The sequence below is a fragment of the Pseudorca crassidens genome, chromosome 13, assembly GCF_039906515.1.
Source record: "Pseudorca crassidens isolate mPseCra1 chromosome 13, mPseCra1.hap1, whole genome shotgun sequence".
In the NCBI taxonomy this organism is placed as follows: Eukaryota; Metazoa; Chordata; class Mammalia; order Artiodactyla; family Delphinidae; genus Pseudorca; species Pseudorca crassidens.
Genome location: NC_090308.1, coordinates 29,775,149 through 29,798,650, shown reverse-complemented (window position 1 = coordinate 29,798,650; position 23,502 = coordinate 29,775,149). Strand labels below are relative to the sequence as shown.

The following is a 23,502-nucleotide window of genomic DNA, read 5'->3' as shown; positions in this document are numbered from 1 at the left end:
TTCCTGATTGTAGAGAGTGAAGTGGCCAAAAACACAAATAAAAATACAGAAGATAATAGTTTGGAGAAACTGCCATTTAAGTATTCATACTGACTGGCTGTGGCAATAATGTGTACTGCATACTTTTTCATAAATTAATTAGACATTTATTTTAGGTTTTAAATGGTCTTAACTTTTATTCCAACCTCTTCCCTCATCCCAGAGTTTTCAAATTGACAAAAACTTTCTTAATTGTATCTCTACCTAACATGGATAATTTAGAAATTAGAAATTCTAATTCATCTGGTATAGAACCAAGTTACCAACATAAATGGGTGATATTATTTTTCAGAAAAATTATTCTCCTGGGAAAAATCTATTGACAATGATAAACTGCCCAGATTTTATTCTTATAGTAGGTAATATAATCAGAAGATTTGGGGGAGTCAAGTCCTTAAGAAATGTAAAATATTTCTTTGGAGGAGTCTAATTATTGACAAATTATAAGGATCTTCAAATGTGCCCCACTGTACAAATAGGCTGTATTTCCACTGAACTTGCCTAATGACCTTGTAAACGAAAAAATCCCCAAAGTCGAGTGGTTTTTCAGTGTCAGTAACACTAAGTAGATAAAACTTGAGTCACATAAGAACTCCTTAAGTGTGTATATGTTTTTCATTATAATAATTTGCTTTTTAAAAGGCATATCTGTATTAAATGTATATGTGAAACAGAATTGCCTTCTGGAAAGGGCTAACCAAATACTGAAGTGTAGGCCAGAGATGATCTTGAGGTGTGAACTCTGGGTGGTAGAGGACATTGCAGGAAAGGCCAATCACCAGAGGGCTAGAGTGGCATTTGGAATTATTGTTGATTGTCCCTCCTACCAGTTTTTAGTTTCTCTGATTCATTAGGTAACAGAGTGAAAATTTTTATTTAGATCAGGGGATAAAAGATCTGTGGCAACTCAAACATGGGCTAGATGTCAGTTAATCTTTGTTCTATGAACAAGTAGCTCATTAAAAGCAGTGAACAGGATTATAATAGAAATGTGTGCTTTAGCATCAGACTAAAAATCTTGCAGCTATCGAAATGAATCTTTCTAGGTAGTCACCGTGTTACTTACAAGTCTTCCCTAGTCTTTTCATCCAACTGGAATTTTCCACTTAGAACTCAACACTTTCTCTCTTCCTACTTCTGAAAGCAATGCAACCCATTCGTAAAACCAAAACCAAAACCAAAACCAAAAAAAAAAAACAAACAAACTTCTATAGTTTTGATACTTGCTTATGCCAGTGTAATGTAAGAATTTTGTTTATTCCTAACATTCAAGTTCTCTATTTAGATCAGCTTTGCTCCTTTCCATCATTGCCTTAGATCCCAGTTCTGGGTGGCACAGGCACCAAAGCTTGGTGCAAGCAACAGTGAGGATTAGGGGTGGGCAGCGGTAGTGGGTAAGGGAGGCTCAGAAATGGGCCATTAGCCGGGAGCTAATAGACTCTCAGGTCAAAGTGACATTAAGGAAGTGAATCTTTTAACTCTTATGTCCCCAAATCTCCTCTCTTCCTAATTGTTTCCCCACTCTGGGAGAGGGCCAGTTATGAGACCAAATCCAAACAGGGACAAGATAATATAGTAGTCCAGGTCCCCTCCAGCCATGGAAAACAATGGAAACTCAGAGGACTAAGATGGGAGCTGTCCAGGATTAAGGTGAGGGGCACTCAGTGTTAGAGGCAGAGCTGGATCCTTCAAGCATTTCTTTTGGAAACTGAGCTTGGAAAAAAAAAAAAAAAACAGAACAGGACCTAATCCCAAAGTTTTGTGACTTGGATAACAATGTGGGAACCATGAGGTATTTGGATGGGTAGGAAGGAATGTGGCTTCCCTGGGTAGCTGGAAGAACATACAATAACTTCTGAACATTGTCAAAACTCCTCATTCTGGTCCATGGTTAGTTCCTCTCCTTCCATGTCTCACTGCAACCCCAGAAGTCTACCAGATAATTCTTCTGTACACTGATTTCTGGATTTCTCCCTTGACATGGATGCCAAGATGCTGATTTTTATTAGAAGAATTACAGTCAAGAAATACTGCCATATTTTCCTCAAATACCTGAATAATTTTAAGGTAGCAAGAGGCCACTAAGAGAACGGTTTTATTCTCATTACACGTTGAATTAGGGAAGGTGAGAAGGGTATGTATGCCCCCTCCCCAATTATTCGTAACTGAGGTCCTGTGTTGAACCTTTCTTTCAAAACTGCTGCAACACAAAAAAAGTGCTACCTCGCTTCATCCTCTTACCCATCTTACCTTCCCTAGGCCTTTGTCACCCTACCTGGATTTCTCCTCAATGGCTTCCCTGACTCCAGTTTTGCTACTCTCCAAGCCAAACTGCATTTCTGCTAGACAGGTAAATTTCCTAAACCTCTGTGATGACCTATATGGGAAAAGAATCTAAAAAAGAGTGGTTATATGTATATGTATAACTGATTCACTTTTCTCTACAGCAGAAACTAACATGACATTGTAAATTAGCTATACTCCAATAAAAATTAAAAAAAAAAATAATCTGGGTTTTGGGGAGTGACCATCATAGTGCTCCACCCTGGGAGAAGAAACCGACTTTATACATTTGGAGAAAGCAACTCAGTGTCTTGGTTTTGTGTGATGAATCTGCATGACACAGCTAGTTTCATTACTGAGGCTTTGGGCTCCAGCTGGCTCCACTAACAGGCATTCTGAAAAGGTTTTTCTAAGAAATTAACTCCATGGAATATTGAGGCCTGTCACCTCTCTGTTGGTTCTAATCTTTCTGACATGATTTTACTTGCCAAGAGTATGCATGTCAGTTTTATATTCATCACTTTGGTTGAAAATGTTTGGAGCAGGAAAACCAATTCTATGGCCGGGGCTTTCTAGGTGCATGGATTTCAGTGGCCTCAGATGGTTGCCACACCATAATTCCTGCAAGCTCCCAAGCTTCTTGTCCTTGAAGTTCTTTAAAAGCAAGCCTCAAAACCCTAGGAGATAATGTAAGCAATTGGTCAGGCTTCTACTGTCCCCTCTTCTTGATCCTAAACTAAATTAGCATGATCTCATTTATTCTCCAACTTTTTATTGACAGCCTATTATGTATCAGGTTTACCCCCATGGAGAACACAGGGTAGTGAGAAAGTCAAATAACCAGACTGACAATAAAATAAAGCTTCATACATACCATGACAGGTGCAGTGTAGGTTAGGGCTCTGGAGCCAGACTGCATTTGAACTCTAGCTCTGCCACTTACTGGCTGTGTAATGTTGGCCAGGTAACTTAACATCTCTGTGTCTCAGTTTTGCTATCTGTAAATGAAAATAATAATAGCACCGCCTTTCCACACTACCCAGACAGGGGTCCACATGGCTTGTTCTGCATTCTCATTGTAACTTAAAGGGAAGCTCTCAAAATGTCCAGAGCTCTTGATGTCCTGAAAATGAAGCAGCAGGATGTCCTCATTCCTTGCAGCAGGAACCTACTTAGGTGGCACCAACCTTGACTCCCAAATGGAACAGTACATCTACAAAAGGAAAAGTGATGGCATCTACATCATAAATCTGAAGAGGACCTGGGAGAAGCTTCTGTTGGCAGCTCGTGCCACTGTTGCCATTGAAAACCCAGCTGATGTCAGTGTCGTATCCTCCAGGAATACTGGCCAGCGAGCTGGGCTGAAGTTTGCTGCTGTCACTGGAGCCACTCCTATTGCTGGCTGCTTCACTCCTGGAACCTTCACTAACCAGATCCAGGCAGCCTTCCGGGAGCCAAGACTTCCAGTGGTTACTGATCCCAGGGCTGCCCACCAGCCTCTCACAGAGGCCTCTTACGTTAACCTGCCTACCATTGCTCTGTGTAACACAGACTCTCCTCTGTGTTATGTGGACATTGCCATCCTGTGCAACAACAAGGGAGCTCACTCATTGGGTCTGATGTGGTGGATGCTTGCCCGGGAGGTTCTGTGCATGCGTGTGGCACCATCTCCCGTGAACACCCATGGGAGGTCATGCCTGATGTCTCCTTCTACAGAGATCCTGAAGAGGTTGAAAAGGAAGAGCAGGTGGCAGCTGAGAAGGCTGTGACCAAGGAGGAATTTCAGGGTGAATGGGCTGCTCCAGCTCCTGAGTTCACCGCTCCTCAGCCTGAGGCGGTGGACGGGTCCGAAGGTGTGCAGGTGCCCTCTGGGCCTATTCTGCAGTTCCCACTGGAGACTGCAGTGCTCAGCCCACCACTGCTCAGGCCACTGAATGGGCAGGAACAACCGCTGAGTGGTCTTAAGCTGCTCTTCCACAAACTCAAAATGGAAACAGGTTGATGGAAAATAAACAGTTTCTAAAGAAAGAAAATAATAATAGCACCTAATTTATAGGATTATCTTGAAAGTTAATTGAAATGATGTAAGAAAAGTGCTTAGAACAATACCTGGCACAAAGGAAGTACTCGGTAAGTATCAGCTAATATATTCCAGCCCAGAGGAAAGGTGGGGTGCAGTGAAACAGAGCATGGGCCAGCCGATTATTGTTGCTACAGACTAGTACATATGAGAGTCTGATAGCCAGAGTCCACTTTGACTGGTCATGGCATCTGTCCTGATTGGCCAGTACGTCCATTTTTTTTTTTTTTTGCGGTACGCGGGCCTCTCCCGTTGCGGAGCACAGGCTCTGGACGCGCAGGCTCAGCGGCCATGGCTCACGGGCCCAGCCGCTCCGCGGCATGTGGGATCTTCCCGGACTGGGGCAGGAACCCGTGTCCCCTGCATCGGCAGGCGGACTCTCAACCACTGCGCCACCAGGGAAGCCCAGTATGTCCATTTTGATTGGTGGAGAATTAATTGTGCTGTGTGGGTTGTTTATTATTATTTATATCATCCCAGAGTCTAAATCATTGGTCCTGAAACATTAATATGCACTAGAATAAGTGGAATGCTTGCTAAAAATGTGGTTTCTTGGACCCCAGCCCAGAGAGTTTGATTCAGTTAACATGGAGTGGACACAGAAATATTTTATACAACCACTGCAGGTCTGCTGTCTGAGAAACTCTGATTTGGAGGGTCAGGGAAGGTCATCTAGAAGAAGTAACATTTAAACCAAGATGTGAAATTCTAGTTCCTGTAGGCAAGGAGATGGAGAGAACAGAATGGAGTAGAAGATTATTCTTCTCAGAGGGAACATTGTGGGCAAAGGCACAGAAGTTAAGGGAGAGAAGTTCAGAACGGCTGCAGTACTGAGTACAAGGGTGGAAGCAACGGGAAAGGCTCTGGTCATAAAGGCGTTGTAAGCCATGGATTTTTATTTTATCTTTGGGACAATGAATAGGAAATCACATATTTTAAGGAAGGGTGACAGGATTGTATTCACACACCGGAAGAGCTCTGGTTTTGTGCAAAGGGGAGAAGTCCAGCAAGTCAGAGACAGGAGGCCAGCCAGTGGGTTCACTAGTGAAGACTGTTACCTTGACAGGTGGCCTGTCTTCTGTCCTCACTCTTGCAGTTGGCACTCTCCCTGACTCCTTCCTCTCTTGACCCCCTGGACCTCTCTTGACTCGCTTAGCCACTCAGGTCTTATTGGCTTTCTTCACATCAGGTGTGGCCTCCCTGCTCCTGTCTCTGGCAAGAAAGATGCACTGGTCTCAGTGCCTGGTCACATGGGTGCCTGAGGAAGAAGAGAAAGAGGAGGGAGAGGGTGGAGGTGACTCTAATGTAAGATGTGAGAGGGCAGGTCATGTCCATCTCTTTGTGGCTACAGAAGTGGCAACGTGTAGCAATAGCGTCTAGGGGAGTAGTATATAGTAGGTGCTCAGCAAATACTTGCTGAAAGAAGGAGAGCTCTGCCTGCAACAGTGGACCCATCCATAAATACCCGAGGGTAATTCTAACTGCTACAACCTTGTCATTGTCAATTAGGAGTCATTTTAATTCATACTTTCTTCTCTTTTTTTCTCCTTATTCTTTGCATATTTCCTAACAGGGAAAGGCGGTTGGACATCATTTTTTATTAGTTAGTCAACCTCAAAATATTGTTATTTTAGCGATGCATGTTATCCTGCTGTTGTATCTTGGGCTTTTTGGAATTACTTTGCCAAAGCAGAGAAAGTACAAATCCTAGAAACCTGTTACTCTCTAAACTCGCTTCATAAACCAATCCAGAGTCATTTTCCACAATGGGATTGAGAAAGAAAGAACAGTCAGTAAAGAAGCGTAGCACTTACTAGCTTACCCTTCAGATCCCATCCTTCAGCTAGCACTTTGGTGCAGGATCCCAGGAGGGCAAGAAGTAGAGAATGGGGGTTAAATAAACTTCAAAACTGCTATAATTTTCCAAGGGCCATGCTTTGAAACCCTGGGATTAGTCCCTGGAAAATCATTTATTCAATTATTAAGACAAAGTTATGGATAATGCTTTTTCCTCCACCTGACTGGATATTTGCTAAAGCTGAGTTGTACCCATTGACAATAGGGATTAGGAGGCTTTCGCTATTAAGTGCCAACTGTGTTTAATTGTTACTGCAAGAAAAATAGAATTTACTAGTAAACTGTGCAGAATTTGAAACAAAGTACCCTTTTTACTTTTGTAGGAATGTGGATGCTAACCAAATGTGTCCGCATGGTTTCAATTAAGTGGAGCAATGTTAAATGTAAAGCTAAATTGATGAAAATAACCAAACTTTCTGACAAACCTATAAATTGGAGTCTAGAACTCATTGCCCATACTGTATGGCAGCCAGAGAAACATTGCTAGATCATCAATTTTTACTTAATTTTTTGAGTTAGTTTATACTTGAAAAGAAAAAAGGAGTGCTAGGCAAGTAATTTAAATTCTTCCCAGCTATAAACACAATATGCACATTGGATGTGGACTTTATTCTTCACTGTATGCAATTGAACTGATTGTTTATTCTTTTAGCAATTTCCTCAGAGAAATTTTCGGAAACCTAAGACAAAGATTTCAGGGAACTTTCATGTCAACATTTTGGCAAATGATCTGGCAAAATGCTAGTCACTGGACTATTTTTCTAAACTCCTCCGACTGCTCCATAGCAATCCTTAGTCTTTTAAAATAATGTTTTAATTTTCCTTCCCTCAAATTTTTTTACTCCTTCAAGTTGCTGTCATGGTGAGATGACAGTGTTCTCAAAAAATTATGAGTTTGGAGAAAATTCCAAATTTCTTGCTGAAGACAGGATAAAATTACACAGTCAGAATCTAACTCTGTGCACGTTTCTGCATATGTCAGAAATTTCTACTATAGAAATTTACCTCTGAATACATCTTTTTATTTTGTGGGAAATGGCAGGAAAGAAACTGTTTAAACAAAAAAAAAAAATGTGGAGGCTAGGACCATCATCTTTACTGTTGTGATCTTCGTGTGATGTGAAATGGGCTCTCCTCGCTGAATCATGGCCCGGGAACACTGTCCCCACATCTTGGTCCCCATCGCCCTACAGATTCAGAGGCCTCCTGAGATCCTCTTGCTTAGGAAGTAGAACTGCCGCCAAATGTAGGGCGGAGTCTCTTGGTTTTCATGGCCCTGGCTCAGGTTCAGAGATTGCCAGATGGACCCTGTGTTCTAATTTGGTGCATTCCCAGCCAAGGGCCTATTCACAACCTATTTTATGCTGTAATTTTAACAATTTTTGTTTTTAATTAGATGATCATTCAGCACATGTTTTTTGTGACCACTCAATAAGTGTTATTTTTGCCAAATTACTTTTTGGGCACTGTCATGAAATGGCTCCTTTAAATGCTTTCAGATCAAGTTTTCAAACCTTTTTTTCAAACTCACCCAAAATTTTAAATCAGACATAATTAAATATATTACATATTTACATTAGACTCTATTTCAAATTTTCACTACCTATTTAAATGGCATCCAGAGGGGGAAAATAAAGTAATCTTGTTTGAGAGTAGGTAACACAGTTTTCCCTAAATTTACCTTTGGATCTAGTTGTTTCTAATGGTTCTGACTTTACTCAATTAATATTGCTGCTACCACCCCATTAACTGCTATATTTAATATGTATTAAGATGCTCTATTGATAATAAAGTATTTGAGCATTTTATGTAATGATAACCATCCAAAAGTTGTATCATCTGCACATTTGACTAGCTTAAACCTCTAAGGTATTCATTCACATCACAGATAAAAACATTGAGCATTTGAGTTCTGTGATGAGCCACTGAGCATCTCCCTCAAAGTTCAGCTGATCTGAAAATACTTATTGTGCATTCTCTGCTCAGCCTTGGGATGCAAAGATAAAGAATATTACATGGTCTCTGCCCTATTTAGAGTTCAATAGGGATGTTAGTAATGCGCTGATTGATAAATATATTCCAGCCAGCAATGAATCCATTTAGTGTTGTATTCCTTAGGTCACATGCCTGATTCTTTCAATTTATTAAGTGCCTTCTATATATCAGGCAATATGATAGGTCTTGGGAAAAAATAAAACATGGTCTGTGATCATTATTTCATCTACAAATTTATCCTGAAAGACTGTATCAAGGGTTTTGCTATAATCAATATCCACTATGCCAGTTGATTTAGGATAGTTTCCACCATGTGGCTTTACTAAATTCGGATAGCCATAGCTTGTAGAGAGCAAGCCTAACTCTCAAGTTTAGGATGGTACCTGAAGCTTTCTGATACTCTGTCTCCTTAGGCATCCCTTTGACTTTATCAAGCTCTTTTGTAGGTTTTATATTTTTCTTATTACTTTATTTTTAGAAAACTCCATCGTATATTTGTATTTCCTTTTTTAATATATACATTTATTTATTTAGTTTTGGCGGTGTTGAGTTCGTTGCTGCGCATGGGCTTTCTTTAGTTGCGGCGAGTGGGTCTACTTTTCGTTGTGGTGCGTGGGCTTCTTATTGTGGTGGTTTCTCGTTGCGGAGCATGGGCTCTGGTTACGCTGGCTTCAGTAGTCATGGCACGCAGGCTCAGTAGTTGTGGCTTGAGGGCTCTAGAGCACAAGCTCAGCAGTTGTGGCGCATGGGCTTAGTTGCTCTGCGGCATGTGGGTTCTTCCCGGACCAGGGCTCGAACCCGTGTCCCCTGCATTAGCAGGCGTATTCTTAACGACTGTGCCACCAGGGAAGTCCTGTATATTTGTATTTCTCATTCATCCTTTCTTCTCTAGTCTTTCAAAGCTCCCTGCTCTCCAGTTCTATCCAGGACTTCTCAATTTTCACACTAGTGTTCAACCTTAAGTCAATTTATCACCCATTCCAACATTAGTACTTTCAAGAGATATGTAAGGACATCTAATAAATGTGTTGGGCATGATATTTATCAGTTGTTGTACATTATCACTCTCATTATACACTTGCTTTAAATATACCTGAGATCACTTTTGTCTCTAGCCAAAAGAAGTTGTCATGTGTAATATGGGGTAAGAAATGTAACTCTTTACACCACAGAATCAAGGCCTGATAAATGCAAGATTATTATGAGGATGGTGGGGCAGTGTATTTCAAAGAGGGGTTTTCAGGAAGGTCTTAATGTAACATTCTGCACTAAAGAAATACCATTAAGCCCACTTCATCCAATTTGCCCTTCAAGGCCCATTTAGAGTACTTATGAACCTTCCTATCACAGCATAAAATTTAATACAGTTTAGAAGGTTTTCCACTTGAGGGATGGTCAACCTTTTTATAATCCTTTAATTACAATTCTGTGCTGTCATTTTGGTGCAGAAGTGATAACATTCGGATCCAACAATCATTTATTATTGAGGGCCTATTGAGTATAGGCGCTCTGATAGGCGCTTTCATAATAAATTGTTATTCTCTATTTCAACAAGTATATTATCTTGAGAACTTATTATGTGTCAAGTTTGTGTACTATATGGAAGATTTGATATTTTGTCTAAAATCTTGGGAGAATCCTGTTGAATGTAAAATATGAAGTTAAAGCCTCTAAGAAAGTTCTTTGTGTTTATTTTACCAAAATAATTGTGTGAAAGTTTCTCATATTCCAGAATCTTAGATACAGAACAACAAAACAAAATGAGAAACTTTTATTCTAGGAATATTGTTAATATTTTTATTTGATTTTCTCAACAGAATAAAGCAAAGATCATGTATGAGAGGAAATATATACATTTTTCCTTTTTACATTTTTTCTTTTATTTTTGTCTTTTTTCTGCTTGAAAGTCACAATAATGTACAATGAATATAAATATACAACATATTTAATAATTTTGTATTTTATATGAATTTTAATGTCAAATTCAAACAGTGGTTTGGATGAATCCAATATATATATGAATGACTCAATTTTGGTCACCAGGAAACTTGTGTAACTCACTTTTTGGTGGATTCCCTTATATTTGCCTTTCAAAAGTGCTGACTTGTCGGTGTTGGTTAAATTCTAAAAAGAGATCAGCATGGAACTCAGAATAGGCTCAGAACTCAGATAGAAAACCTTGTTCCTAGTTCTAATTTAGGCTGTAACATTAGCCGTATTCTTTTGCTTCTCCATATTTAGCATTGGTAAATTTCTATTGAATAACAATCTATAGGGATTCACTAAAAATAATTTTAATTTTAAGAAGTTTAAAATAATAATGATAATAAAAAACAACAACAGCAACATCAGTAATATTAGCTAATATTTATAAGGCTAATTGTTTTAAATATACCCTCTTTTTATCCTTAAAGCACTTTATGATTGTAGGTTATCAATATTATCTCCATTTTACAGCTGAAGAAACTGAGGTTTCAAGAGGTTAAGTATCTGCCATGTTCTTAATGCATATTTTATTGAGCCTCCTTTGGATTTTTTCTCTCCATTTTATTTGTCTTGTATGAATATTACAGTGATAACAGGTATACCTAAAAATCTAAAACCGGTTCTCAACACCATTGTTTGAAAGGTTTTGTGTAAATATATGTGTGTGTGTGTGTGTGTATTCATACAAATGCTTACCTAAATAGTGTATAAAATCTGATTTAACATATAAAAATACTAAAGAAATGCTAGATTTGAAATTTGAGACTAAAAATAATATTGTTCAATTGTTAGTAGCATCAAAGAAACATTTGAAAATAATATTATAGAAGGTTAAACAAATGGGAGAGGGGCTATAATCTCAGGCAGTTTTTGAGATTTAGTGAGAAACCAATAGGGTCCTTGGGACAACCTTTAGAAAATGCTTTTGCACAGGATGACCTCTTTTTTTTCCTTCGGGCTGTAACAAAGGGCATTTTGTTAATAGAGCAATTTATGTCAAATCCTTTTTTGAGCTCAGGAAGACCAGATTTTTGCTCCCAGGTTGTATTTCTCTCATCTTTCTAAGGCCAAGGTTTGAAAAAAATCTCTAAAAGCAAGATTCAATAAATACACGGGCTTGCTAGAAATATTTAGTCACTTGGTCTTGTGATTGCAGCAAATCATCCACTTGAGCAGAACCCAAAGGGCTTGTATTTCCCGTTATGGGAAATACAATCTGGGTAAGATGGACAAGGTTCTTGAAGGGGAGAAGTTTGTGGGTCACTTCAAAGTTACGCATGCTTACCTAGGGTTCTCTCCTTGAGGAAACTCTGTTAGCGTCAGCATCCATATTTCTGTTTTTAGTTTAGAATGCTCATTTCTCCTCCCCACTCAGCCTTCCCTTCCTGTTTTTTTTGTTGTTGTTGTTTGTTTTTTTTTGTTTTTTTTTTTTTCTGATAGTTTTGCAGACTCAAAATGCCTCTCTCAGGACACAGTGCAGAGGTCTGGGATGTGATGCTGAACCACCAGTGGTGATTTAGAACAATCAAGACCCCCTGGATGTATTTTTATACTTTACCAGCAGTTTGATAACTAAGGACTATAAACTTTGAACGGTGATTCCAAGTCCCCGTAGACTGTCAGGCTTACAATTCACCTTCCACACTATTTTATAGAGAATGACACTAGCTCCTGCCTTTTTAAAAAAAGCAACTTCTGGTTCATTAGAAAAATTGAAACATGATATGTTATAAATGTTGAAAAACTATGATGGTTGACAGTATTTTTATGTATAAATTCCTTTTTAGGATGGCCTTTCCTTATTTGTTACTTACAGTAGCAAATAATCAGCCCAAATAAGTTATTTGAATGTACATATCCATCACATAAAACCCATTAAAAAACTCATCATAGCTCTTTCACTGCCGCCGCGGAGTCGCGCGGAGGCAGAGGCGCGGGTGCACTCAAGATTCAGCTCCACCTGTAACCCACCTCCATGGCCAAGGAAGGCATTGCTGCTGGGGGTGTAATGGACGTTAATACTGCTCTGGAAGAGGTGCTGAGGCCCGCTTTCATCCGCGATGGCCTAGCACATGCCCAGCTCTGTGTGCTTGCATCCAACTGTGATGAGCCTATGTATGTCGAGTTGGTGGAGGCCCTTTGTGCTGAGCACCAAATCAACCTGATTAAGGTTGATGACAAGAAACTAGGGGAATGGGTAGGCCTCTGTAAAACTGACAGAGAGGGAAAACCCCGTAAAGTGGTTGGTTGCAGTTGTGTGGTGGTTAAGGACAATGGCAAAGAGGCTCAGGCCAAGGATGTCACCGAGGAGTATGTCAAATGCAAGAAATGATCGAATAAACAAACTGGGCTCTTGTTCCTCAACAAACAAACACACATAAAAACTCATCATATCCTTTTGGTATAGAGTGAGAATAGCTTTTCTCATGCAAAAAGAAAAATGGATTCTATTTTGATTTTTAAAATTTAACAAACATTCACTGAGAATTGGCTAAATACCTTGTACTCTGCTAAGTGCTGGAGAGTAAAAAACAACAGCTCCTGTAGTCAAGAAGTTTCCAGGCTAGAATATTTCATTTCCACAAAAGTAGTGCTATGCGATTAAGATTACATTAAATATTATAACCAAAAAAAGACAGTGATTTTCAAGATGCGTTCTTAGTGGAACTACTGTTTAAACTGCAGTGTATTAATAGGCAATACTGCAAGGAAGTGTTCTGCAGTCAAGTAAGTTTGGAGAATGCTGATTAGGCAAATTTAAATCGGATTCTTTTTGTGCCCCTCCTCCAGGAGGCGGGGTGGTGATCAGCCTCCCCAGTTTACCTGAGCTCAGAATTCTTAAACACCTCCAGGAGCAGGGTCTTGTGGAAAACAATTTTTAACAATGAAATATTCATTTTTAATAACTTTAAAACTTTTGTTAAAGGACACTTGCTGAACTAGAAAGTTCCAAGTGACAGTTCTCAGGGGACTGAAAGATCTGCTGCGTGACAGTTTGCTTTCATGGTTGGAGAGCGCCCTGAGCCTGTCAACTTTTTACCTGACATGCTACTCCTCAGAAGATCCCAGCTCCTGCCTTGCCTTGTTTCCTCAGCCATCCCATAGTCCTCCGATGATAAGAGATGGGAAAAATAGAAAGGGAGTAACCAGGAACGTCACAGAGCGGTGACAGGTGCACTGACACGAGGGCAAATTCCTTGGCTTGATTTGGAGAGCAGCTGGGTCAGGCATCACCCTATGAATCTCCTGGGGTAACTCAGCTCCATGACACTTTCATAAACCTGAGTATTTATTTTACCAAGTGAGATGTTTCTCTGAGGCTTTGTTTATATACAGGGATAGTGGAGGCAGCTGTAAGGGACGTGGCCAAGACATTCCAGGCACCAGCCCTGGCCCCTTGGATTTTCCTTGAACACAGACGCCTGTTTTAGGGGAGATTTCCAGTGGTACTTTATAGCTTTCAAAGTGCTTTTACATAGTTCATTGCATTTGATCCTTTTATCAACCCCCTGAATTAACGTGGCAGGAATCCTTTCCACTTTAGAGATGAGCAATTTAGGTCTAGAGATGAAAGCACTTGCCTAGAGTTACATGCTAAGGAAATAACCAAATCAGCATTAGGACACAGGTGCACTGCTTCCCAAGAATCACCTTGAGATTTAGTAGGTCGACGATGTGGCCAGAGGTTCTGCCTTCCTAACAGTCTCCTAGGTGATTCTGATATGGCTGGTTCCTGCTAGACCATACTTTGAATAGCAAGGTTCTAACCTAATTGCCTTACATAAATAAAAATTAATTGAAAATGTATGGGCAATTTATTTCCAAAAAGCCATCTTACCAAGATGTCACTTGAGTAACTCTGACTCATGATGGCACTAGATGTGTCTCTGTGGTCACTTAGCTATGCTGCTCATTCTTTCAGCCGTATCTGTCATTTCTTTGGCCAGGGATGCTCCTGCCCTATGCTTTGCATTGAACACTCTCTTTTCTATTTCATATTCTTTATTCACATCTGTGCATCTATCTCCCATGTTTAAATAGTTCGTCTCATCTTTCTACTAATTTGGATCCATCTAATTCATCAAAATTCAAAATATATCTTTACCAAGAATTTCCCCCAATTGAATTAAACCATCCAATCCATATCTCAGGGACTCAATTAATAAATCTCTACAAATATGATATGTATTAAATTTTTTTGGTAGCCTATAATATAGTCTATGTAATAAACACATTTGTATAGAGTAATATTTACTATAAGGAAATAATAGATTTTTAAAAATATCTTTATTGGAGTATAATTGCTTTACAATGTTGTGTTAGTTTCTGCTGTATAACAAAGTGAATCCGCTGTATGTATACATATATCCCCATATCACCTCCCTCTTGCAGTCCCTCCTACCCTCCCTATCCCACCCCTCTAGAGGGGTCACAAAGCACCGAGCTGATCTCCCTGTGCTATGCGGCTGCTTCCCACTAGCTATCTCTTTTACATTTGGTAGTGTATATATGTCAATGCTACTCTCTCACTGCGTCCCAACTTACAATTCCCCCTCCTCGTGTCCTCAAGTCCATTCTCTACATCTGCTTCTTTATTCCTGTCCTACCCCTAGGTTCATCAGAACCATTTTTCTTTAGATTCCATATATATGTGTTAGCATACAGTATTTGTTTTTCTCTTTCTGACTTACTTCACTCTGTATGACAGACTCTATGTCCATCCACCTCACTACAAATAACTCAATTTCGTTTCTTTTTATGGCTAAGTAATTTTCCATTGTATATATGTGCCACATCTTCTTTATCCATTCATCTGTCGATGGACACTTAGGTTGATTCCATGTTCTGGCTATTGTAAATAGTGCTGCAATGAATATTGGGGTACATGTGTCTTTTTGAATTATGGTTTTCTCAGGGTATATGCCCAGTAGTGGGATTGCTGGGTCATATGATTGTTCTACTTTTAGTTTTTTTTTTTTTTTACTTTTAGTTTCTTAAGGAACTTCCATACTGTTCTCCATAGTGGCTATATCAATTTACATTCCCATCAATAGTGCAAGAGTGTTCCCTTTTCTCCACACCCTCTCCAGCATTTATTGTTGGTAGATTTTTTGATGATGGCCATTCTGACCAGTGTGAGGTGACACTTCATTGTGGTTTTGATTTGCATTTCTCTAATGATTAGTGATGTTGAGCATCCTTTCATCTGTTTTTTGGCAATCTGCATGTCTTTGGAGAAATGTCTGTTTAGGTCTTCCGCCCGGTTTTGGATTGGGTTGTTTGTTTTTCTTGAGTTTTGTTTTGTTTTTCAGGAGGATAATGTAGTAATATATTTCATAAGGCAGAAAAAAACACATTCCTTGACCCAAAAATTCCATTATTTTTAAGGAAGTAATCAGTTATACAAATGACTTTTTTTCACACACACACACTGTATTTTATTTTTACAAGAGATAAATAGACTGACACCAAGCATTGTAAATGGATGACCACAACAAAAGCAACAATGATTGCAATTACCAAACATGAAACACACTCATACTATGTCATAATATTGACATTCAGTCCAGTAATCCTCCACTGTAACAGCTCCTTTACTTTGCAGTGAAAATTGATTTGTATATTTTTTGCCTCTGAGTCCTTGTGGGAATTTTTTTTTATTCAAACAGAAAGTCACAAAAATTATAATCATCCTCATCAGTTCACTCAGTCCCATGTAATTAATTTTTTTTATCTTGATCTTTTGTTAGCACTTTTATTAATTTACCAGTTTTCCATTAGAGTTCTGAAAATGCTTATTCATTCAGTTCAGCAGTATAGTCAGTTACCAGAAACTTGTACTTGTCAGAGTCTTTTCCATGAATTCCTTGAAGATGAAATCCTTTTATGAACATTTTTGCAAAAGCATCAGAGTACACCCAGAACTGTCTGTAAATGACAAAAGACTTAAAAATGACCGTGGTTAACGATTTGATGACAGTTCGTAATAATGCAATTGACAAGGAAATTTAATTATTTCTGAGATACACATTTTAGAGTAATAACTAGAATTATGACTTATAACATTATACCAGAACATATAAGATTTTTAGAAATTTCATGTAATGTCTGAAACATTTATATTAACATATTTCCATACAAATAACCCAAAGAAAGTTTGTTATTAGTTGTTTTTTTGTTGTTGTTTGCTTGTTTATACTGCAGGTTCTTATTAGTCATCAATTTTATACACATCAGTGTATACATGTCAATCCCAATCGCCCAATTAAGCACACCACCATCCCCACCCCACCACGGTTTTACCCCATTGGTGACCATACGCTTGTTCTCTACATCTATGTCTCAACTTCTGCCCTGCAAACTGGTTCATCTGTACCATTTTTCTAGGTTCCACATACATGCATTAATATACGATATTTGTTTTTCTCTTTCTGACTTATTTCACTCTGTATAACAGTCTCTAGGTCCATCCACGTCTCAACAAATGACTCAATTTCGTTTCTTTTTATGGCTGAGCAATATTCCATTGTATATATGTACCGCAACTTCTTTTTTTTTTTTTTAACATCTTTATTGGGGTATAATTGCTTTACAATGGTGTGTTAGTTTCTGCTTTATAACAAAGTGAATCAGTTATACATATGTTCCCATATGTCTTCCCTCTTGCGTCTCCCTCCCTCCCACCCTCCCTATCCCACCCCTCCAGGCTGTCACAAAGCACCGAGCCAATATCCCTGTGCCATGTGGCTGCTTCCCACTAGCTATCTACCTTACTACGTTTGTTAGTGTGTATATGTCCATGACTCTCTCTTGCCCTGTCACAGCTCACCCTTCCCCCTCCCCATAACTTCAAGTCCGTTCTCTAGTAGGTCTGCGTCTTTATTCCTGCCTTACCCCTAGGTTCTTCATGACATTTTTTCCCTTAAATTCCATATATATGTGTTAGCATACGGTATTTGTCTTTTTCTTTCTGACTTACTTCACTCTGTATGACAGACTCTAGGTCTATCCACCTCATTACAAATAGCTCAATTTCATTTCTTTTTATGGCTAAGTAATATTCCATTGTATATATGTGCCACATCTTCTTTATCCATTCATCCGATGATGGGCACTTAGGTTGTTTCCATCTCCGGGCTATTGTAAATAGAGCTGCAATGAACATTTTGGTACATGACTCTTTTTGAATTATGGTTTTCTCAGGGTATATGCCCAGTAGTGGGATTGCTGGGTCATATGGTAGTTCTATTTGTAGTTTTTTAAGGAACCTCCATACTGTTCTCCATAGTGGCTGTATCAATTTATATTCCCACCAACAGTGCAAGAGCGTTCCCTTTTCTCCACACGCTCTCCAGCATTTGTTGTTTGTAGATTTTCTGATGATACCCATTCTAACAGGTGTGAGGTGATACCTCATTGTAGTTTTGATTTGCATTTCTCTAATGATTAGTGATGTTGAGCAGCTTTTCATGTGCTTCTTGGCCATCTCTATGTCTTCTTTGGAGAAATGTCTATTTAGGTCTTCTGCCCACTTTTGGATTGGGTTGTTTGTTTCTTTAATATTGAGCTGCATGAGCTGTTTATATATTTGGAGATTAATCCTTTGTCTATTGATTCATTTGCAAATATTTTCTCCCATTGTGAAGGTTGTCTTCTCGTCTTTTTTATGGTTTCCTTTGCTGTGCAAAAGCTTTTAAATTGCATTAGGTCCCATTTGTTTATTTTTGTTTTAATTTGTATTTCTCTAGGAGGTGCTTCAAAAAGGATCTTGCTGTGATTTATGTCATAGAGTGTTCTTCCTATGTTTTCCTCTAAGAGTTTTATAGTGTCTGGCTTTACATTTAGGTTTTTAATCCATTTTGAGTTTATTTTTTGTGTATGGTGTTAGGAAGTGTTCTAATTTCATTCTTTTAATATAGCTGTCCAGCTTTCCCAGCCTCACCTCTTGAAGAGGCTGTCTTTTCTCCATTGTATATTCTTGCCTCCTTTATCAAAGATAAGGTGACCATATGTACATGGGTTTATCTCTGGGCTTTCTATCCTGTTCCATTGATCTATATTTCTGTTTTTGTGCCAGTACCATACTGTCTTGATTACTGTAGTTTTGTAGTATAGTCTGAAGTCTGGGAGCCTGATTCCTCCAGCTCCGTTTTTCTTTCTCAAGATTGTGCTGGCTATTTGGGGTCTTTGGTGTTTCTAAACAAACTAAAATTTTTTGTTCTAGTTCTGTGAAAAATGCCATTGGTGGTTTGATAGGGATTAAATTGAATCTTTAGATTTCTTTGGGTAGTATATTCATTTTCACAGTATTGATTCTTCCAATCCAAAAACATGGTATATCTCTCCATCTGTTTGTATCATCTTTAATTTCTTTCATCACTGTCTTATACTTTTCTGCATACAGGTCTTTTGTCTCCTTAGGTAGGTTTATTCCTAGGTATTTTATTGTTTTTGTTTCAGTGGTAAATGGGAGTGTTTCCTTAATTTCTCTTTCATATTTTTCATCGTTAGTTTATAGGAATGCAAGAGATTTCTGTGCATTAATTTTGTATCCTGCTACTTTACCAAATTCATTTATTAGCTCTAGTAGTTTTCTGGTAGCATCTTTAGGATTCTCTATGTATGCTATCATGTCATCTGCCAACAGTGACAGTTTTACTTCTTTTCCCATTTGGATTCCTTTTATTTTTTTTTTTCTTCTCTGATTGCTGTGGCTAAAACTTCCAAAACTATGTTGAATAATAGTGGTGAGAGTGAGCAACCTTGTCTTGTTCGTGATGTTAGAGAAAACGGTTTCAGTTTTTCACCATTGAAAACAATGTTGGCTCTGGGTTTGTCATATATGGCCTTTATTATGTTAATGTAGGTTCCCTCTATGCCTACTTTCTGCAGGGTTTTTATCATAAATAGTGTTGAATTTTGTCAAAAGCTTTTTTTTGCATCGATTGAGATTATCATATGGTTTTTATCCTTAAATTTGTTAATATGGTATGTCACATTGATTGATTTTCGTATATTGAAGAATCCTTGCATTCCTGGGATAAACCCCACTTGATCATGGTGCATGATCCTTTTAATATGCTGTTGGATTCTGTTTTCTAGTATTTTGTTGAGGATTTTTGCATCTATGTTCATCAGTGATATTGGCCTATAGTTTCTTTTATTTGTGACATCTTTGTCTGGTTTTGGTATCAGGGTGTTGGTGGCTTCATAGATTGAGTTTGGGAGTGTTCCTCCCTCTGTAATATTTTGGAAGAGTTTGAGAAGGATAGGTGTTAGTTCTTTTCTAAATGTTTGATAGAATTCACATGTAAAGCCATCTGGTCCTGGACTTTTGTTTGTCGGAATATATATATATATATATATATATATATATATATATATATATATATATATATATATATATATATATATATATTGTCGGAATATTTTTAATCACAGTTTCAGGTTCAGTGCTTATGATTGGTCTGTTCATATTTTCTATTTCTTCCTGGTTCAGTCTTGGAAGGTTGTACCTTTCTCAGAATTTGTCCATTTCTTCTAGGTTGTCCATTTTATTGGCATATAGTTGCTTGTAGTAATCTCTCATGATCCTTTGTATTTCTGCAGTGTCAGTTGTTAGTTCTCCTATTTCATTTCTAATTCTGTGGATTTGAATCTTCTCCCTTTTTTTCTTGATGAATCTGGGTAGTGGTTTATCAATTTTGTTAGTCTTGTCAAAGAACCAGATTTAGTTTTATTGATCTTTGCAGTTGTTTCCTTCTTTTCTTTTTCATTTATTTCTGATCTGATCTTCATGATTTCTTTCCTTCTGCTAAATTTATTTTGTTGTTCTTCTTCTTCTTTCTCTAATTGCTTGAGGTGTAAGGTTAGGTTGTTTATTTGCTATTTTTATTGTTCTTTGAGGTAGGATTGTATTGCTATAAACTTCCCTCTTAGAGCTGCTTTTGCTGCATCCCATACGTTTTGGGTTGTCATGTTTTCATTGTCATTTGTTTCTAGGTATTTTTTGATTTCCTCTTTGATTTTTTCAGTGATCTCTTGGTTATTTAGTAGCCTCCATGTGTTTCCATTTTTTACAGTTTTTTTTCCTGTAATTGATATCTAGTCTCATAGCATTGTGGTCAGAAAAGATGCTTGATATGATTTCAGTTTTCTTAAACTTACTGAGGCTTGTTTTGTGTCCCAAGATATGATTTATCTGGAGAAAGTTCCAAGAGCACTTGAGAAGAAAGTGTATTCTATTGTTTTTGGATGGAATGTCCTACAAATACTAACTAAGTCCATCTTGTTTAATGTGTCATTTAAAGCTTGTGTTCCCTTATTTATTTTCATTTTGGATGATCTGTCCATTGGTGAAAGTGGGGTGTTAAAGTCCCCTACTATTATTGTGTTACTATCGATCTCCCCTTTTGTGGCTGTTAGCATTTGCCTTATGTTTTGAGGTGTTCCTATGTTGGGTGCATAAATATTTACAATTGTTATATCCTCTGCTTGGATTGATCCCTTTTTCTTTATTGATCACTATTTCTTTATCTCTTTAATAGTCTTTATTTTAAAGTCTATTTTGTCTGATATGAGAATTGCTACTCTAGCTTTCTTTTGATTTCCATTTGCATGGAATATCTTTTTCCATCCCCTCACTTCCAATCTGTATGTGTCCCTAGGTCTGAAGTGGGTCTCCTGTAGACAGCATATATATGGGTCTTGTTTTTGTATTTATTCAGCCAGTCTGTGTCTTTTGGTTGGAGCATTTAATCCATTCACATTTAAGGTAATTATCGATATGTATGTTTCTATTACAATTTTCTTAATTATTTTGGGTTTGTTTTTGTAGGTCCTTTTCATCTCTTGTGTTTCCCACTTAAAGAACGTCCTTTAGCATTTGTTGTAAAGCTGGTTTTGTGGTGCTGAATTCTCTTAGCTTTTGCTTGTCTGTAAAGCTTTTGATTTCTCTGTCAAATCTGAATGAGATCCTTGCTGGGTAGAGTAATCTTGGTTGTAGGATTTTCCCTTTCATCACATTAAATATGTCCTGCCACTCCCTTCTGGCTTGCAGAGTTTCTGCTGAAAGATCTGCTGGGGATTCCCTTGTATGTTATTTGCTGCTTTTCCCTTGCTGCTTTTAATAATTTTTCTTTGATTTGAATTTTTGATAGTTTGATTAATATGTGTCTTGTCATGTCTCTCCTTGGTTTTATCCTGTATGGGACCCTCTGTGCTTCCTGTATTTGACAGACTCTTTCCTTTCCCATATTAGGGAAGTTTTCAACTATAATCTCTTCAAATATATTCTCAGACACTTCCTTTTTCTCTTCTTCTTCTGTGACCCCCATTATTCAAATGTTGGTGCATTTAGTGTTGTCCCAGAGGTCTCTGAGACTGTCCTCAATTATTTTCATTCTTTTTTCTTTATTGTGCTCTGCGTCAGTTGTTTCCACTATTTTATCTTCCAGGTCACTTATCCTTTCTTCTGCTTCATCTGTCCTTTATTCTGCTATTGCTTCCTTCTAGAGAATTTTTAATTTCATTTATTGTGCTGTTCATCATTGTTTGTTTGCTGTTTAGTTCCTCTAGGTCCTTGTTAAATATTTCTTGTATTTTCTGCATTGTATTTCCAAGATTTTGGATCATCTTTACTCTGAATTATTTTTCAGGTAGACTGCCTATTTCCTCTTCATTTGTTTGGTCTGGTGGGTTTTTACCTTCCTCCTTCATCTGCATATTTCTCTGTCTTCTCATTTTGTTTAACTTACTGTGTTTGGGGTCTCCTTTTTGCAGGCTTCAAGTTCGTAGTTCCTGTTGTTTTTTGTGTCTGCTCTCAGTGGGTGAGGTTGGTTCAGTGGCTTGTGTAGGCTTCCTGTTGGACGGGACTGGTGCCTGTGTTCTGTTGGGTGGGGCTGGATCTTGTCTTTCTGGTGGGCAGGGCTGCATCCTGTGGTGTGTTTTGGGGTGTCTGTGAACTTAGTATGACTTTAGGCAGCCTCTCTGCTAATGGATGTGGTTGTGCTTCTGTCTTGCAAGCTGTTTGGCATGGGGCATCCAGTAGTGGAGCTTGCTGGCCATTGGGTGGAGCTCGATCTTAGATTTGAGACCGAGATCTCTGGTAGAGCTCTTGCCGATTGATATTACGTGGGGCTGGGAGGTCTCTGGTGGTCCAATGTACTGAACTTGGCTCTCCCTCCTCAGAGGCTCAGGCCTGACACCCGGCTGGAGCACCAAGACCCTGCCAGCAACACAGCTTGGAAGAAAAGGAAGAAAAAAAAACTGAAACAGATAGAACCTGAAACCAAATGGTAAAAGCATAACTAAACAGACAAAACCACACAAAGAAACATATGCACACACACTCATAAAAAGAAAACAAACAAACAAACAGCAACAACAAAAAACGAACCGTCAGAACCCTAGAAAAAATGGTAAAAGCAAACCTAAACAGACGAAATCACACAAAGAAACACATATACACACTCAGAAAAAAAGAAAAAAGAAAAATAAAGAAAGAAAGAAAGAAGAGAGCAACCAAACCAATAAACAAAGCCACCAATGATAACAAACACTAAAAACTAAACTGAGTTAAACATAAAAACCAGAAACAAATCAGACGCAGAAAGCAAATCCCAAGTCTCCAGTTGCTCCCAAAGTCCATTTCCTCAGCTTAGGGAACATTTGTTGTCTATTCAGGTATTCCACAGATGCGGGGTTCATCAAGTTGACTGGATTTAATCCACTGCTCCTAAGGCTGCGTGGAGAAGTTTATCTTTCTCTTCTTTATTCGCACAGATCCTGGAGTTCATCTTTGGTTTTGGTCCCACCTCTGCTTGTAGGCCGCCCTCAGGCGTCTGTTCCCTGCCCAGACAGGAGGGGGTTAAAGCAGCTGCTGATTAGGTTTCTCTTGCTCACTCAGGACTGGGAGAGGGAGGGGTACGGTAGTCATAACTGGAGTGCGGGCCAAGCTTTTGGCAGCTGAGGCTGGCGTGACACTGCAACAGCCTGAGGTGCTCCATGTGTTCTCCTGGGGAAGTTATCCCTGGATCACGGGACCCTGGCAGTGGTGGGCTGCACTGGCTTCCAGGGGGGTGTGGATAGTGACCTGTGCTTGCACACAGGATTCTTAGTGGCAGCGGCGGCAGTGTTAGCGTTTCATGCCTGTCTCTGGGGTCCGAGCTGATAGCCGTGGCTCGCGCCTCTCTCTGGAGCTCGCTTAGGCAGTGCTCTGCCTTCTGTGGGTGCACAGAGCAGGAATCCCCTCTCCTCGGGCA

General features: G+C 38.8%; 1 protein-coding gene and 2 pseudogenes across 1 annotated transcript; all 3 read left to right on the top strand.

Moving 5' to 3' along the window:
* The window catches only part of LOC137204523 (ADP-ribosylhydrolase ARH3 pseudogene), a 103,950-nt pseudogene that overhangs the window by 24,237 nt on the left and 56,211 nt on the right, over window positions 1-23,502 (top strand).
* LOC137204524 (small ribosomal subunit protein uS2 pseudogene) lies at window positions 3,410-4,421 on the top strand (annotated as a pseudogene).
* LOC137204526 (small ribosomal subunit protein eS12-like) lies at window positions 12,067-16,912 on the top strand. Its single transcript, XM_067702063.1, has one exon. The coding sequence runs from the start codon at window positions 12,216-12,218 to the stop codon at window positions 12,570-12,572; it is 357 nt and encodes a 118-aa protein (XP_067558164.1). The 5' UTR covers window positions 12,067-12,215; the 3' UTR covers window positions 12,573-16,912.

What these genes read in the sequence shown, in the direction of transcription:
- LOC137204526 (XM_067702063.1), top strand. Translation starts at nt 12,216, where the DNA reads ATGGCCAAGGAAGGCATTGCTGCTGGGGGTGTAATGGACGTTAATACT.